General features: G+C 53.9%; 1 protein-coding gene across 3 annotated transcripts in view; it reads left to right on the forward strand.

The window, feature by feature from the left end:
- FRMD5 (FERM domain containing 5) overlaps nt 1-17,928 on the forward strand; it is a 39,169-nt gene that overhangs the window by 18,591 nt on the left and 2,650 nt on the right. For 2 of the 3 annotated variants that reach the window (XM_026060739.1, XM_026060740.1), the window contains exons 5-10: nt 2,997-3,085; nt 7,315-7,378; nt 8,302-8,393; nt 12,247-12,321; nt 12,819-12,887; nt 14,274-14,380. In XM_026060739.1, coding sequence (XP_025916524.1) covers nt 2,997-3,085; nt 7,315-7,378; nt 8,302-8,393; nt 12,247-12,321; nt 12,819-12,887; nt 14,274-14,380 — 496 coding nt within the window. The remainder of the gene's footprint in view (nt 1-2,996; nt 3,086-7,314; nt 7,379-8,301; nt 8,394-12,246; nt 12,322-12,818; nt 12,888-14,273; nt 14,381-17,928) is intronic. The other variant, XM_026060738.1, reaches the window with a different exon arrangement.

Below are 17,928 nucleotides of genomic sequence, written 5' to 3' on the forward strand. Positions count from 1 at the left end.
CCCGCATCTCCGGTGCGCCCCACATCCCTGCTGCACCCCGCACCTCTGGTGCGCCCCGCATCCCTGCTGCACCCCGCATCCCTGCTGCACCCCGCGTCCCTGCTGCACCCCGCATCCCTGGTGCTGCGGGGAGAGAGGCGCTGCTGCAGCACCTTGCTCTGGTGGGCTAGTGGGGCTGCAGCTTGTTTGTAGCTACCTGGGACCAGGTTACTTGGAGAGTCAAGAGCTGATAATAGAAGAAAAGTGAAAATTAAACCTATGCATCTTGTCACTCGCAACAAAGCCCATTGGAAAGGTGCCGACTGTTAACTGGCAAAAGCATTTTATGGACAGGCAGAAATCTGGGAGCAGTCCGCGGTGCTCCCTGTGCCGTTTGTCTGTCGACTCTCGGTGGGGGTCAGCCATCGCAGGAGCAGGCAGCAGGGCGCCCAGCCGTGGAAATCGTGTTTGTTGCGCTAAACGATAGCCCCACAATCCCGGATCTCTTTGCGACCCAGCCTGGTCCTGATGGCACCCAAATTCAACGCTCTGGAAGGAGCGTATCACTGCTCTGGAGTTCCTCTACTTTTCTCTTTCCTGGAAGTTTTCCAGCTGCCTTAAACATTGGATGTGAATCAGAGAAACATTAAAATCAGGCTGTGCTGCACAAAAGTGTGTGTCATTCTGAGCTGCCCAGAGATTTGGTGACTGACAGAAATGGTGCTAACCCACAGATGGTGTATTTAATATTTAAAACATTTCGAAAATGCTGGACTGAATTCATGTTAATGCAGACCATTTCCTTTCAGTGACTTCTATGTTTAGCTTCCCTTTTGTTCTTTTTAGCTTATCAAAATTTTGTTTATGTTCTTCACCTTTCGGTCTTGATGCCACGTTCGAGGCCCTCGAGCAGCTCTGCAGGATGGTGTCTCTGCAGCAGGGGAGGTCGGGGCCGGCTCCCGTCCCTGCAGGCACGTGGAGCCGCACGACCAGCCCGCACCGCAGGCYTGGGAAGGAGCCGAGGTGGTAAAAAGTGCTTTGGCCAGCCAAGACTTGAGCTGCCAAGGTTGACCGTGGTCTGCTCCGGCCCCTTTTCTGTGCACTGTAGACAGCAGTGCTGTCACTGGTTAAAGCAATAACCTGGTTTCTGCAAAGACACATGGAAATCTTTCTTCTTCCTCAAGATGTGCCTGTTGCATCTCAGACATGATTAGTTTGGGGATTTATGTCTTGCTTTATGCAGGATATTGGATTGAGTTTCAGGGCTCTCTGCTTTTGGCCAGTTACCCTTGACAGATTAAGATGGATTTTGATCTAATCTGGATTTGAAACCAATTTGCTCACTGTTCCAATTCTGAAGATCTAATCAGGAAARCTAGCTGCCTGCACAGCTTGACATGTATTTCAGGTAACTGTCTCTCTCCGTAGCGAGCCTGGAGCACAAAGAGGGCAACTGCCACCCGGAGCACTGTGCTACAAACGCGGAAATCAAAAATCAAAGCAAATGTCTCTTGCCGCCTGGTTAGATCAGTGAATGCTGCATCGGGGATGCCGAGTGGGAGAACTGTAACCCTGAACTAAGGGAGATAAAGGAAATCCATGACTTTTTGGTCTGAAATGGGACTTTGCTGCGGGAGAGATGACAGATGGTGGCTATAGCTCCACAGTAGAAAGCAGTTTAACGCGAAAGAATTGACCTTGTTTCTATGCGATCATTTTAGTAGGTAACTAATACTTTCTAAGTTTCCACTTGCACCAAGACGCTGTTATTTTAGATGTAAATCATAAGCGATCTGCATGACCCAGGTTAGCGTGAAAAGGCTGGTTTTGGCCAGCAGTCGAGGCTCTGCAGGGAGTGGGACCGGGCCTCGGACCCCCCCCCCGGGTCACGAGCTGAGCTGGCGCCGCGGTGGCTTCGGAGGTGCGGGACAGGCAGAGCACAGCAGCCCGTGGACACCCAGCAGAGACACCCGCGCCATCGTGCGCTGGTCTGACGCATCCAGCCCGCTGCGGCTCTGGGCGAGGAATCTCTGAGCGGGGCTAGGACGTGGCCCAGCTGTCCGGGGGAGCCTGCCCCCAGCCAGCACGAGCRTCCCAGCACGGCAGCCCTGGGCAATCCTGCTGTTTGTGGTCCGACAGCGAGCGCYGGGCCAGCCCTGCTCGCCCCTAGCGCTCCTTCGTGCTGCGCTTGCCACCGCCAGCAAAGCGTTGCTGGAAAAGGCGTGCAGGCACCAAGCAAAAATCCTGCTTCCGTAACATCGGTTGTAAAATTCTTTGTCTGCTTTTTTGCCAAATGCACCGGAAACACCATGTCTTGTGCTGCCCTGTGATGTGCAGATTTCATTCAGCTCAGCATCCTTCTAGAGAAATCCGAGTGTGGGTCAAGCATCTAGTGTCTAAATGAAAGCCAGAGTGAATCTGAACAGCTGTTGAGCAGCCCCAATTGCTCCATAATACTTTTGAAATTCAGTGTATATCTGTTTTTTCCATGAACACCCATACAGTTAGCGATAGCTTCCCTGGAGTCTAGATGTTATGATTAAATTAAACTGCTGGCTTGCTCTGTACATGAYGCTAATTACTGGTTTTAAACTGTCCCGATGCTGGCCAGCTGCWCTAGCTATAAATGCCGTGCAGAGATCTGAGGGAGTCAAAAGTTTAACAGGTTTTTACCGTTTTACAGTTTATTTATTAGTGAAAGAATTGGTGGTGTGCAGGGCACTATCCTCATTGTTTATTACGTACTAGTAAATCGATAGGACTGCTGGAGCTGGGAGTTATATTGCAGTTTTTCCTCATTAAGCCTGCTGAACCAGCCTCTTCTTTTATGCTGCTGCAGATTCCTATRTATATGCAAGATATCACGGTCTAAATAAAACTGTCAAGAACTGTTCTGTTGGCAAAATTAAAACTGAGGATTCATTAATGCCACCTAATTTAGGACTGAGGGTTGCTATTGACTTGTAAACTTTGCCAGCTCTGCAACGTTGTGATGAGAAGCTGTTATTGTGTTCCAGGACGTGTCAGGAAAYGCGGCGTTTTTGGCCTTCACTCCCTTCGGTTTTGTTGTTCTGCAGGGAAACAAGAGAGTTCACTTCATCAAATGGTGAGTTCTCCTGACTTGCCGTCGCGCTCTAGTCTGTCTGGCTTGTTTTAAGCAGCTCCCACCAGCTCATTTGTCCTCTCTCACTTGCAAGGTTCAGGAGAGGACAGTGGTGGAGGGACGAGCGTTGCACTCGGCGCCGGCCGGGGCCCCTCGCAGAGCGCCTGGTGCTCCCGGGGCGCTGGTGCCCCGCGTTGCCCCCGTGGTGCCCCAGGGACACTCTGGTAGAGCTCCTGCCAGTGGCAAGGTGCACGGGTGGTGCCAGCGCTGGGCGCCTTCCTTGGGGCATTAACAGGCAGCGGTGGGGAAGAGGCTACGTGGCCCAGTGAGGGACGGTGGCAAGCGCAGCCGGGTCCCCGTGTCCTAGCTGGGGGTGCAGGGCTCAGTCCCCGGCTGGGAAGGGGTTGGAGGAGAAGGAATGGAGGGACCTGATGCTGCAGGTAGCTGGAAAAGCCGTTCTGTGCCCAGCATGCGTTTGCACCAGCGCGCCCTCGAGCTCACGCGCCCATTCCTCAAATGCACCGCGTTAGGTTAGACGGACGCTGAGCCCAGGGACGCCTGCGCCAATCCGAAACGGTTCATTTAAACCACCCTCACCCTGAGCATCGCTGCGCACCCCCAGCAGTGACACTGCAGAAAGCCCCTCTGAGCTGGCGCTGCCAGCCGGGACAAGCAAGGGACGCTGGGGAGGGTTATCTGCGGCAGGCGTTTCTCAGCTGTAGCTTCTCCTTTCTCGGCTGGGTTCCTGCCCCAACGAACACCTCGCAAGGGCATCGTAGTCTGCTTGGTGAAGGCCTTTTGGCTCTCCTCGCTCTCGCCTCCCTGCTTTGCCCCTCGAACCTTGGTGTTTCTTCCCCTGGAAGTGTCTGTCTTGTATTCGGGTGTACCTCCTGCTTCGATGGCCGYGTAGGTGCCATCCCGTCTGTTTGCAGTTCTCCAGGCCATTCCCAGTCCCAGTGCTAAGACGTGTGTGTCCTGATGCTGGTGTCCCACCTCCTGGCCCTTTCCACCCAACCGATGTGTTAGCAGCACACAATTTTGTGGCTCTTTTGTAGGAGCATGTGGAAGGGGGACAGCAAACAATCAGGTCTGTGCCAAGACGCCCACTGTCAAAGCTCCCTGCATGGCGCTGAAATGAGCCCCGCAGAGGGAGTCCCCCAGTGCAACCCGCCCCGGCTCGGCAGCGCGCGGGTGCTGCTGGCTCCGAGCAGCAGCGGAAGTGCAGTGCCGCTCCGGATGGACGCGCCGGCCTTCGGAGGCTGTCCGGGGGCATGAGCCTCCCTCCGTAGCGCTGCCGAGCCAAGTCCGAGCGAGGCTACGGCCCTGCAGGGAGCTGTGTCCTTCTCCTTCCCCTGCATGGGCTCATCACACCCTGCAGAGTAGTTTGTGCCGTGAGGAGATTTCCTCTTTGGGAAAAGGTTGAGCTACCACTTAAGGAATGGCTTTTTATAGGTATTTAGAAGCTCAAAAAGTCAGCTCAGAGGCCTGGAGAATAAGGTGCCTGGCGCTTTGGCAAATTGCATTTTGAGGCTGAAAAACGCTTTTAAAATCTGTTCCTTAATGACACAGATAGCTACGTGCAGGTCATCTGAACGGGGGTGAACTGAGCATGACAGTACGTATGAGAGGTGAATGCTTTCAGGACACTAACGAGCGGCTCCTCGTCAGGGCCGCAGACCCACCGTGCGTTAGCCTGATTGCGCTGTTCTTTCCTGCATGATTCGTCACTCCTGCATGATGAAGTAGCTATGGAGCAGCAGTCCTTTGGGTCTGAAGCGGACTGATGAAGTGATCCTGTGAGCCACAGCTCGTTCATGTAGAAATCTTTGATAGCGTTATTAGCGTCATCTTCCTTCAAATATTTATAAAAGATGACTGCATGTGTTAATAATAACATGAAGCCATTTTGGGGGGGCTCAGGGAGGTGTCTTCAAAGACTGCAAAACTGTGCTGTTAATCAGTAAGGAGGGGCTCCTGCATGGTCTGAACCACAGGGAAGAGATCACAGTTCTCCAGCGAGTGGTTACACCCGGGCAGCGGCAGCCTGCAGCTCCGAGACACTTTCCCGGGCTGCCGTCGCCGTTTTCACGGCCGTGTGATTTGCCTCCGTACGACACAGACTTGTTATAACCTGGTTTCTGGGCCACTTCCATCTGTCTCTCTCCTTTTCCAGAGTTTCCACCCCTTCCAAGAAGGATGTGCATATGAGATCTTCTCTTGCCTAGTGTAGCCCCAAAAGATGGGGCCAGGGCACAGCATATCTCATGTAAACGTCACAATAGTGGCCAGAAGGACAGAATTTGTGGCTTTCTGGCAAATAAATTAACTGCAATTTATTACTTCCTTTTAGATTGCCACCTCTGTTGGCAATGCCCCACTGGATCGGGTCCTTTCCTCTTTAGCCCTACCCTGCCAGGCATGTTTGCTTAACTGATTTAGAGACTGTTTTGTCTGGTTTGGGCTTATTAGATTTAAAATTGGGGTAGAAGCCAGCATGGTGGTGTCAAATGATCCTAGGCAAGGATAAAATCATTATATTCCTGTTCTGTTTAGCTGACCTGGGACTAGAGGGAATTTGATTGAACAAATTTAACTTCCTGTGAGTTAAACTGTCCCTTCCGTCGTGGTCGCTGGGCCATGTCAGAGCTCTCCATGGTTTGTGGAGCTGCAGCAGGTCAACTGGACACAGTCCACTCTGTAACGAAGACAGGCCCCATCTTTCTGGCCAGGTCATTACGAGACATTTTCTTAGCTCCCAAACTCATTGTACCCAGTTGTCAGTTTTCACAGAATTGCTCAGTATAGCTGATGGCATTGACCATAAAATACAGCCGTTCTCAAAAAAAAATCAGGTTTCTTGCCATCCCAGCCCTTTAATGTTATCTTATGCTCCTTGAAAGCCTCCCACTGCTTCTGCCTTAGGGGGAGTTGTAGGCACAAAGTTGGGTCCGTGCTCTGTTGTGTGTACGTGTGTTGTAAAACCACATTTCAGAGTTTCCAGGAATGGATGACGCTCACATGGTGTGCATTTGTTTTGCATTTGCCAAGCTCTTTGTTGGCGTGTGCAAGTGGGTCCCTGCAACCCGGGACAGGCGCTGTGTGTGAGCATGCAGTGCCCGGGGTGCACACGTCCGTAGTTTGCTGTTGCACAGCGTGCACTTTGCCTGACTGTTATGTTGCATGAGCTGCTGGAAGTGTGTCACAGCTATAGAATACAAGTGCTCTTCAGCAGTAATTTGTTGAGCACTCTGGAAATTGCTCTGTGTACAAACAGAAACAGCAGTACCATGTAAAGGAAAGAAACAACTCCCATCCTAGGAGTACACAAGTATGTTAAACTCGGAGAATTTTCTGAGACGCAAGAAAAGAGATTGCTAATATTTCCCCTGCAGCAGAGAAGCCAGGTCCCCTTGGGCGCTGCCTGCGTGCTGGCTGTCGCTGTGCTCTCTCCAGGGCAGTGGGGCTCTCCTTAGAAAGGGTGGCCCAGGCTGAGCGTAGCGGGTGATGTGCAGTTACGGTCTCACTTCTCTTGCTTTGTACTCTATCCCGCTGTTGGTGTATCCCAGTATCCTGTTTGCCTTTTTTACTGCAGCCATACACTGGGCTGATGGCTCCAAGGATTTTTCTACAATAACCCCTAAGCCCCTTTCCTGGTCAGTACGCTGCATGACTGTTCCATGTAATATGTACTCTCTATATTCGGTTTGTTGCCCCCAGACTTATTATTTTCTACATTTGTCTACATTAAACCGCATCGTCCGTGTATTGGCAGAGTCACCTGAAAGCCGCCCCCCAACCCCTCTGAATCTGGTTGCATTGTTCCTCATTCTTTGCTGTATCTCAAATTTTGGCCTCATCAGCTAAGTGTGGTATCTCACATTTGATATTCTCATCCAGATAGTGCACATATGTTATAAGCAAAGTTCTCCAGTGACTCTTGGACACCCCACTGAGAATCACGCTTCATCCCCTTTTACAGCTGCTGGTTTCCTAGCCAGGAGTCCACTTATCACCATGTTACACTTTTGATGAATTGAAAAAATGTGGTTTTGAAACTGCTCCAACTACCATCCTTAAAATACCTATTAACTTTGAGCTTCCGACAAACAATTTGGCTAAAATTGTGCATATTACCTGATCCAGTTCCACTGTGCGGGGGTCGTGCATTAGCGGTGATCTGCTGGGGGTGATGGGCAAGGCAGCCTGGTACATGCATGTTCTTCTCCTTTCAGGAATGAGGTGACCAAAATGAAATTTGAAGGAAAGACATTCTATTTATATGTAAGTCAGAAAGAGGTGAGTGCATTTTCTTATCTTGGGGCTTACTGAACACAGTCTTTATCTTTGCTTCAACATATTAGAAGTTTTTCGACGTATCTAGTAGGAAGGCAGCCTCCAGTGGTGTCAGCTTCTGAATTAAAGGTCTGGAGTCACAGTTGCTGGGACACAGGCGCAGTGACATGGGCTGCAGCTCAGGCCATCAACATGAACAGGTACCCAGGGCCTTGCTCTGTACCCGGTGCCAGCGGCCTGTGCTATGTCCCATGCCTGTGCTTCCCCATAGCTTTAATCTTGCTGGTTTGGAGAGCAGTGGCATAACAGACCTGTGCTGTCACCACGCGCTGCTGGGGTCAGCGCCCTGCTAACTTTGCAGCCTTGATCTGGATGTTAAAGCATACAAATTCTAGGTTTAAAACAATGATGTGATCAGTGCTCTGGTGTCATGATAGTCTACAGTGGACAGAAGCCTTGCATCTCTCTCAAGCACTCAAGAGGTCTGCAGGGCAGAGTTATGTGTTGGATGTAGGATTTTATACTTATACTTATTTGTTATCACCATCCAGCTCCATCAGATCAGGTTAGCTAAATCATTCTGAAAACTTCTGGCTGAAAATGGTTAGCATGTATGCAGCAGTTAAGCAATCCTCATTCTTTTTTAAAATGTATTTCTGGACATTCGGAAATGCAGATAAGCTGGGTGTCAGTGAATAAAGTGGTTAGCAGGTTACTGATGTGCGTTGCATTAGGTGCTTCTCCAAGGGCGTCAGCCAGTTTTTGAAAGTCTTCCATGTCTTGTAAGTGGTTCCGGAGGAGGGTTTTCACCTTATAAATGCAGTTTTTCAGCTCTAGCAGCCCTGGCATCCATCCACATCTTCAACATACTGCCTGTTGGTCACGACTCACTTGTTTCTGTATGGACTTCCTTTTTTTTTCTGTAGGAAAAGAAAATTGTTCTTACATATTTTGCTCCAACACCAGAAGCCTGCAAACATCTCTGGAAGTGTGGGATAGAAAATCAAGCTTTTTACAAGTAAGTGCAAGGACATTTTGACATGTGTTTTATTTTGTATTACATATTTCTCCATGGGTTGGTATCATCCCCATATAGCAACCACCCACAGAATATCCAAGGGCGAAATCAAGGTAGCAGGGGCTCAGACCTCAGTTCTTCTGCTCCCACCTGCAGCTCGCTCTGCCGTGGCCTGCAGCGTGGGACCTCCATCCTGGTGGCCTTGGTGGATTCACCAGCTCCCAAAAGTGCCCTACACCAGCACTGGGAGCCGCTGCTCCTGCCAGGCCCCTTCCTACCCTGCCCTGGCTCCAGCAGGCCGGGCACTGCCCAGCCCTTAAACCGTATGGTGCTGTTCCATTCACAACAAACTTTAATCTGCAGATTAAGACTTTAATGCCAAAACTGGCATGTGTTCTGTGCACAACGACAGATATATTTTAGCATGTTCTCTGTTAACTGCAGCTTCTTGGAAGAGCTAGTCCGTGTGCGAAGGTGCTCAGCTCCCTGTTACAGCTGCAGTTCTGGAAGCTGCCCGTGCTGGTGGCAGTGAGGGTCTGTGAGGGAAGCAGAGGAGGCTGGTGTTAAAGCTCAGGGAATATTTTCTGACCTAATATTCGAGGGTGGATTTTCAAAATGGCTTAGCATGGATCTGATATTCCCACTGAAGCCAAACCAGTGCCCTGGAGTGCTTTTGAAAAGCCTGTCCTACAAGCTTTTAATTGTAAACACTCAAAACCTCCAGAAATAATCTAATCTGTTTGGAAACAGATTAATTATTTATGTAAAATGCTAAAAGGATTGGGGAGGTGAATTTACTGCAGACAGTTAATCTGGGTTGTAGCTGTGTTACTGAACAGTTCCTGCAGATGCCTCCATAGTCGAGGCACCATCCCTGTTCCCATGTATAGAGCATTGGATCTGAGGAATTCCCATTTTTCTGTATGCTGAGCCACTAATAAGCGGAGCTCTCATGGTGCAAACGCAGCTCAGGTAGGCACTACTCCRAGCCAGGGGCTGCCGGAGCGAGTCCTGGCTTCCCCCGGCACGGAGAGGGAATAATCCCATGAGCGGGGCTTGGCTTGTGTCTCTAAAGCCCCAAGGACGTCAGTCCTTGAATAAACTGCCTACATTCATACTCTCTAGTCTCCAATTTCTAAATAGCTCAAAGTAACAGAAAGTGAGTGTCTGCGAAGAACTAGGAGCAGGGAAGATTTTAGAGTGCAGTCACTATTCTTTCTCAAAAGATGGAAAACTGTGGCTCCATTGTTTGTGATAATCAAGTCAGTTTTCTGTTCTATTCCTGTTTGACTAATTAGGCTGCCTCGAAAGGGTCAGATTATAGAGTAGAGCAGGTTGCAGAGTAGCTTGTGGACTAGACTGTCTACCTAAAAATCAGGGAGCTATCAGGTGGAACATTTTGATTTTAACATACTGCTCTGTGTTTTGCTTAAAAATAGACTGCTTTGTATTTTATAATGAGTTTTATTTTAATCAGCAGGATGTAAGATAAAGTGTGTAATGTATTCTCTTTGGGAATACTGCAATCAGCAGCTGCAATCAGCAGGTTTCATTTCTCATTATATTAACATGAAATTGCAATATTGCTTTACAAATCTTTTTATGATTAATAATGTTGGTAAGTTACCACTGGATTATGCACCTGGTAAAATGGACTGTGGACTCAGTCAAAGCACTGCGTATTTCTTGCTCTATGGGATAATGGGTTGATTCTCCTGGGATGGGGAGGACAAAGTGCTGTCACCACCTGTGTTTTGCATATATTTCTCACCAAAGCTGCATCCAGAAGCGTGCGAGCCTGCAGGCTGATGGGGGGGGTGATTTGTGCATCTAGACTCCTTCTTCCCGTTGAGGTAAAGGTTGTGGGAAGGATTTCAGTACACTTGATAGCTTCAGCCCACTGCAGCCCCAAATCGCGGGCTGATGTGCAGTGCCTGCGTCCCCTCCTGCGCCATTCGTGGCTGCAGAGCCGGACTCCATGTCCCCATGTCCCTGCTCTCCTTGGGCAAGGACCAGGCCAGCCTTCATCAGCAGTTCCTAGTCACAGCACCTATCCTTAAATAGCCTTATCTTACCAGGCTGCAGAACAAACTCGCACCGCCCGCTCTCCCTTCCCCGAGCTCTGGCGGCGTTTGAGCGGTAGCCAGAGCTGGAGCTCTCCTGCAGCCGCTGCAGCCGTTGCGTTTGAAGGGAAGCATTTTGTAACGGGTCCGTCTGGGAGCTTGGGAGACAGCTGAGAAATGTGTCTGCTCCAGTTCTCAGCGGGGAGGCAGTGCTGAGGGAGCAGGACTGCAGCGTGGTAGCACGACAGTTCAAGTGCTTGCACCCCCCCCCCCCAGCCAGTGCCACCCCGTCTCCGTAAGCTGCTTATTTTATTCCTGATTGTTATGCATCTCTGAGGGTTTGCTCTTGTCATTTTGCCTCATTACCATTTCCAGGCACCGTCCAGCTCCTACCTTCTGTTGCTCAGAGTCACATCTGGCAGGGCCTGCGTGACCCCTGCGAGAGCCGCTCAGGAGAGCAGCCGTAGAGCGTGATGTGGCTGCCAGCTAGCGCTGGCTCTTTGCYGTCCTCCTCTCATTAGTTCCTGTTGCATAAGGATAACTCATTAATAAAGGGAGCTGGTTCTGCGATCCGTGGGGAAGTGCTATCTCTCTGCTGTGCCAGCTCCCCGTGGGGAGGATGCCCCTTGCCAGCGGTCTCCTGTCCTCATAAGCGCGGTCACTGGGATGGGGCTAACAGGCCCTGCTTGCATTCGTGGGGGTCTCATTCTGCACGTGCCAGAGCAAAATCTGCTGCCTCCTGAAGCAGTTGCATTAGCAGAGACTTCTTGTAAGAGCAGTGACAGGCTGAGCACGACGGACCTTAGTAATAAGCAACACGCTCACCAGTGAACGCTTCCAGGCAGGGTACGGGAACGGGCGTGCGGGACCTCAGGGAGTGGAGCACCTTGGCCGAAGGCAGCGGTGATCCTTGCCCTTGTTTGGGCTGCAGTCTCCCCCAGGAGGGATCGGTGCTCAGGGGATTTCCATCGTGTCGGACCGGCCAGGGGCTGCTGTCTGTCGTCCCCTGGGTCTGGCTGGACCCAGAGCTGGGAGGCTGAGAAGGATTCGGGGACTCCAGAGCCTCCCTCCGTGTGAGGCAGAAGCGATGCCCAAAGAGGCTGTCGCTGCCCCCGAGCTGGCACCGGCGGCTGGGGGGGGCTTCCCAGGGCGATGCCCGGCCACCGGAGCAGGGGGAGGCACCCTCCAACGCCAGCCCCTAGCCCTGATGGTGTTCTTGGGCCTTGCCGAAGCAGTTAAATCTTGAATTTAGCCTCGTATTCCTCCAGCGGATCAGTCTCTCTCTCTTGGCTGGGGCTTAGGCCAGCAAACTCCTTGGTTAGGGGTCGTTTGCCAAGGGCTGCAGACCCCAGGGCTGCTCGGGGCTCAGCGGGGTCTGGCGCTGGCCGTGCGGGCGTGCACGGATTGAAGGCACACGTGCGTATTTTTAAGCCGTTCAGCTTYCCTGCCCTTTCTCCTAACATCTGAGCTTGGGAGCTGAAAAATGTGTCGGCGCAGCGGCTGCAAGCGATTCACAGAGTCCACTGAGGGAAGCCGTACCAATCTATCTAATCTATCACTCACGCCACTTGAAGCTACAGTGGTCAATACTTTAATAGAATCAGTGAAACAATCAATACTGATCGCTGGCAAAGTATGTTAAAAATAGAACCACCCGAAGGCCGGGGCTGCTGCTTTGCTGTGAGCTGGGGCCAGCTAGCGGCAGCGCGTCCAGCGAAGGCAGCCGCCGCGAGCGCCTGGCAGGCTGCGCAGCCCGCAGCGCGTTCAGGMAGCTTTTGATGCCATTCCAGGTTGGAGAAGTCAAGCCAGGTCCGAACAGTATCCAGCAGCAACTTGTTCTTTAAAGGAAGCCGGTTCCGATACAGGTAAATAATGACAGTAAGTAGCAGTTACTGGATATATTTTTGGATGCTCCTTGGGCTTGGGAAGCAGTTTGTGGCTGCATTAATTAGACTTGCTAAAGATCCTCCTGTTGTGGAAGGTTCTTCCATCGCAGCGTTGCCAGCTGGATAAGGCCATCATCTTTGTYTTCTCTGTTTCACACTGACGTTCCTCTCTCCAGCCCCCTGAATTGTGGCTCTTCGTGGGGGCAGGGATGGAGAAGGAGGGAGAGAGGATTTGGCGTTGCTCTGTTTGTTTAGGGTTTTCTTTTGATAATAACATGGAGTAGAATGAGTTATTCCAGAGCATCTGGGGAGCAGCCCCCAAACTGCTGTGCACTTTGGGATGAAGTAAGGAGCGGGCCATGCTCAGGGTCAAGCGTGCAATTTGGGAGCTGCTTCTTAGCGAGGCRGGTAGATCTCTTACATTGCCGGTGTGTTATTTCCCGTTGTCACTGCTGCTGTTCTTGAACTACCTGCAGTGGCCGGGTTGCAAAAGAAGTGATGGAGTCCAGTGCCAAGATCAAGCGGGAACCTCCAGAAATACACAGGTAAGAGCCCGCTAGCAGCGTCTCGGCACGTCACCTCAGAGGGGTTTGGGGACCCTCGGGCTTTGGAGGAAGGCAGGGGGAACCTAAATGCCTTTGAGGATCTGGGCACGTGTGCGCCAGTCAGTCACATTTCATCAGCCTGAGCGTTGAGAGGACAGTTCAGGTGGGATTATACGCAAGCTCTTTCTTGCTTGCCTTCTCCAAGCTGCAGAGGAGCTAGTGATACGGGATACCGTTAGCTGCACAGGACGTGAGTTCAGATATGTCTAAGGAAGCAGCCCAATACGGTGACCGGTTGCTTACGCTGAAGTGCGGCTGGATGCCTAAGCAGGAGCCGGTGCTGGTGAGGGGGCTTCTTTAACCACAGCGGCAGTAAACTTTGCTGCGCGAAACCCTGGCCTCGCCGAAGCCGAGGGGAGCGGATCGGAGAGCAGTCGCTTTGCCCCGGCCGCGCTTAGCCCTCTCCGCAGGGCAGGACCGGCCCYGGGCTCCCTGCAGTGCAGGAGGGATGTGCCAGCCTCGCAGTGCCGGCGCCCCGCAGCGGGAGCAGCTCGGGACCCGCTGCGGATCGCTGCCCCGGGGCGAAACRCTCCGCAGCCTGCCTGCGAGACGAAAACCCGCCCTAGGAGAAAACCCTGTGCTGGTGGTTGCGGGGAGCCAGGGCTGACCTCCAGCCTCCCATTCCTCCCGAGGGGGCTTTGGACCCTCCTGCCTGTCTCACCGTACTGCTGTCAGCTGCTCACTTAACCTTTAGCTGGCAGGTGCCACCTCTGAGCTCCCTGGGGAGTGACGTTGGGCTAGAGGAGCAGCGAGACCCTGAGACTCGCGCACACCCTTCCCTGTTCTCGCACCAGTGGATGAGGTTTGCATCCACAGCTGCCCTCGGCTCAGGCAGGGGCTGGGCGCCTGCGAGTCCCGTCCGGTGTCGCTTCTCTCCTGCCTGCAGCGGGGGCCGGTGCTGGCTCGCGCCATGATGCCTGCACCGAGCAAAGGGGGTCCGCAGGGTCTTCCCTTGCCCCTGAAACACCCAGCCGGTGACAGCCTTGCAGGGCTCGATCCCAGTCCGCAAGGAGTTCAGCCTGCCCAGAGGCTCTGGGACTTAGCTCAAAGTCATCGTGTCAAGGGAAGTCATTGATTTATTGTCAGCGTGTCCGTCCAGCCGCTGCTACGGCTATCTGCAGCTGTTCCCACCGCTGCCCCTTTCCCTCTGAGCTTGTAGCTCCCCAGACGCCACCGACCTAATCCAGCGGGATGCTGCGCCAGCGGCCCCCCCCCAGCTTCGCACGCGCGCAGCCGGCAAGCCCGCCGTGGGATTTCCCAGCCGGGCGGCCTGGCCCCAGCTTTGTGTCCCCTCTTGACTCACCTTCCCCTTCTCTCTGCCTGCAGGGCCGGGCTGGTGCCCAGCCGCAGCTGCCCCTCCATCACCCACGGGCCCCGGCTGAGCAGCGTGCCCCGGACGCGGAGGAGAGCCGTTCACATATCCATCATGGAAGGTAAGATAAGGGGCAGCGTCCCGCCTCGGGGTGCCCTTCTCGCTCCTCCGGGGGCGTTTCAGCCGCCACGGTGCTCCCCGTCCCTGTGCTGAGACCCCGGGGCTGCCGTGGCAAAGCCCCCGTGCCCGCCACGCTGCCGTCCCCGTGCAGCCCGGGTCCCGGACCGGCCAGCGCTGCGGGCATCCCGCTGGGACGAGGGTGGCCCCGCACGGCGGAGGCACCTCCCCGGCTCGTGCTGGGCGAGGGGGCCGCGGGGCGCGCGGCCGGAGGAGGGCTGGGGCGTGCGGGGCAAGCGGGAGGGCGCCCGGGGTGACGCGCGGCCCGACAGCGACGTGCAATGAGCCGCGCACCCATACATGCGTAGCTGAGATGTAGGTGTGAGTTCGTATAAATCCAGCATCCCAAATGTGGGTAAAGCCCTGTTTTGAAAATGCAAACCATTCCCACCTTCTTAGCCACATCCAGCTGTGGATCTCGGTGCGTTACAAGTGACATATGGATTTGCTAGCAAAGACCCGGTGAAGTTCATGGCAGTGGTTATGGCCCAAAGTGACTGAGTTTTCTGGCAGACGCTTGCATGTGGCTGAAACCAGAGTTTTAATGTTATCATTTTGACTTCTCCCTAGAATTTAGTTTATAATTTATCGTAAGCTGAGCTGAGTAAATAATTGATGCCAAACACTGCAGCTGCCTTGTGTATTCTCCCCTTCCCGTTGGAAATTTCCTGTGAACCCCATCTAAATTTCTCAGATTTATTTGCTATTCAAAATATGCACCCAAGTCGTTCAGCATGTGCCCCATGCAGAGTTTGCTGCGGGTATGCAGGAGCGGCCGCCCTGGCCTGCAAGCGCAGAGCTGCCTGCGCCGTTCCCTGCGTCCCGGCTGGGTGCAGATAACAGCAAAAACGCTGCCCTTGCGGTCCCTTGCTCTTCACAGCTGAAAACACATTTTTACTTAATATTTCCTTATGTTTCTCTGAATTTAGAGAGTCTTGCCAGTAAACTCACTTGCTAAAATATTTAAAGAAAAGGAAATAGAGACACCACCAAATGATTTAAGTTTTATTTGATCAAATATTTGCAGGAAAGAGCTGATCTTTCCACTCTGATTATACTCTCAGCCCTGGAAAGCTGGAGTCTTCACTGATACATTAGCATTGCGCAGACAGAATCCCTCTGAAATGAGTGTTTTCCTTCAGAACAGGCCTTGTCAAAGAATAAGGACCGTAGCAAAGGACTATTAATCTATAATCAAAGAACTGGCTCAAAATCGGATTTTTGTACCCCTCATACTTATGTGTGGAAGAAGGGGCAGGAAAATTTCCTGAAATATGTTTTCAGGTTCTTAAAGAAATGTTTGACAGCTCTGAATGCTGATTTTGCTGCTCAGGGCTAATATGGCATTAATAGCTGAGCAAAGGCAAAGTGGAAGTTATAGAACAGATGTTTCCAGTGCAGAAGGAGAACAGAGAAGATTTTCTTAGCAGTGTGATTTATATTAATTTTGAAATATAGCAGAGAAGACTCTGGGTTATATTAATGTCTCTAAGCCAGGCAGGAGCTGAATGTGCCCTGCTTTGAAATTACCCCTGTAGCGCCCGTCCCAAGCAAGCCAGCGTGCCTTGTTCTCCACTTCAAAATACTGTATTGATTTGAAAGCAAATAAAACCTGCTTGAAAAAATACTCAAGCAAGCTGGGTCYCAGCAGACCAGAAGGAGCCAGAGTGCTACAGGTCTGACTTCTGACCGGGCACATAAACCAGGCGGGATTTTTTACAAAATAAAAGATTGCCGGCCACTTGGGYGCTGTTTGGTGCGGGCTGGTGAGCAGCCTTTGATGTCTGGGCTTCGGGAACGCGTGTTTTCTGCCGGTCTGCCGCGCTCGGAGCAGCRCAGAGGCTTCACCCGGCACCTCCCCGGCAGGCTGCCGCTGCGGTGGCCCCGGCTGCTGGAGCGCGGCCCGCGGAGGCGCTTCACGGGGCACCGGGGATGTGCAGACATTGAAACCCCCGGGCTTGGGGGGGGGGGGCAGGAGCCAGGGACAGGGAACGCCTGCGCTCCCGGGGCTTCGCTCGCTTGTGTGCCCACGCTGGTGCTGGCGGCTCGCCKCATGGCGCCAGCGCAGGCAGGGCCAGCCGCGCTCCCAAGCCATTTGGAAAATTGTCGCGTGGAGGATGCGGCCAGCCCAGCGCGGAGCCTGCTGCTCCAGAGCCAGTTTCGCCCCCGCAGCGCCCGTTCCCGCTGCCCGGTGTCGCGCGGGGGAGCAGCTCCGTTGCAGGGAGCCCAGCCAGGGCTGGCCACAGTTTCCTTGCTAGACGGGCAGGTGCCAGGAGCGTGAAGCTCCCGGACACGCGTTCAGGGCAGGGTCCTGCCCCTGCGGCCTCTCTGTGGGCGCGGACCCTCTGCGGACGCAGACGCACAGATCCTGCTCCCGTGGGATTGCAGCCGGTCTTTCCAGCGACGGCGCAGAAACACTGCCCGGCGCAAGCAGCAGCGTGGCGGCTTCCGCGGGGAAGGAAGGTGCTTATTCAGCCGAGGGAGCCCAGGGCTGACGTCCGCTGGATTCCTGGGGCTGGAGCAGAGCCTAGCAGGATGCGGATCACCTCTGCGCTGCTTTTGAATGCGACCACCCTCCCCGCTGCCGCGGGGCAGCCGCGAGACAGAGGGCAGTGAATAGCGTCACCCGATGCATGACCCTCGCGCTGGCACGTCCCTGCCGCTCCTCCCCGCCCGGCAGCTGCTCTTCTTCGCTCGCACTTCAGCTGGTGCCGCAGCAAAGCGGGAGCCCAGAATAGCCCCGGCGCCTGAGCCGGCAGCACCGGAGCCCTTGACATCAGCGGAGCCGAGAGGAGCCGTGGCGGGCAGGCGGCCCGCACTGTGCACCACCATGGTGAAGTGCCTGGTGATGATGAAGACCAAGGTCAGCGTCTGCCTGCAGCTCGTCAACCACTGCTGCCGGGACGTGCGGGTCCGCGTGCTGCGCCTGGGGCCCCGGCTGCTGGCGCCGGCCCTCGGGGCGCTGCCGCTCTCCCCGCCGCTGCCCGGCACCGGCCGCAGTGCTCTGCGGGCTCCCCGGGATGCACCCAACCCAGGTAACAGCACCGCCGGCTTGCGCTGGCTGGGCCCCGGCAGCCTCGGTCCTGCTTTCCCCGGATTTCCTAGCGTTTTAGTTCGGCCGCTCGGAGCAAGGAGATGGCGGGGAGGTTTGGGCGATGAGGGCTGCAGCGCCGTGCACAGCGCCGACGCCGGCAGGGGCTCAGCGCTGCAGTGCCCTGGGACGCGTCTCCGGCAGCGCCACTTGGCTGCCACCCCGGCGCCAGGGACTCGCCGGAGAGGCGAAGGGAGCAGTGAGGGAACGTTCCTATAAACCTCTCGACATGCCAGAAAATGTAGCAGCCAGGGTGAGAGCGTTTTTGTTCGCCGACTGCGCTCATCACCCGCACCGCCGTACGCGTGGTGCCTCTCGTGCCGGAGCAGCCATCCGGGCGGGAGCGGTTCCGCACGTGCRTGGCGGCAGCTCGGCGTCACCCGCCACCGGCACCAGGCCAC

This window comes from Apteryx rowi, unplaced genomic scaffold (genome assembly GCF_003343035.1).
Source record: "Apteryx rowi isolate R43461 unplaced genomic scaffold, aptRow1 scaffold_170, whole genome shotgun sequence".
In the NCBI taxonomy this organism is placed as follows: domain Eukaryota; kingdom Metazoa; phylum Chordata; class Aves; order Apterygiformes; family Apterygidae; genus Apteryx; species Apteryx rowi.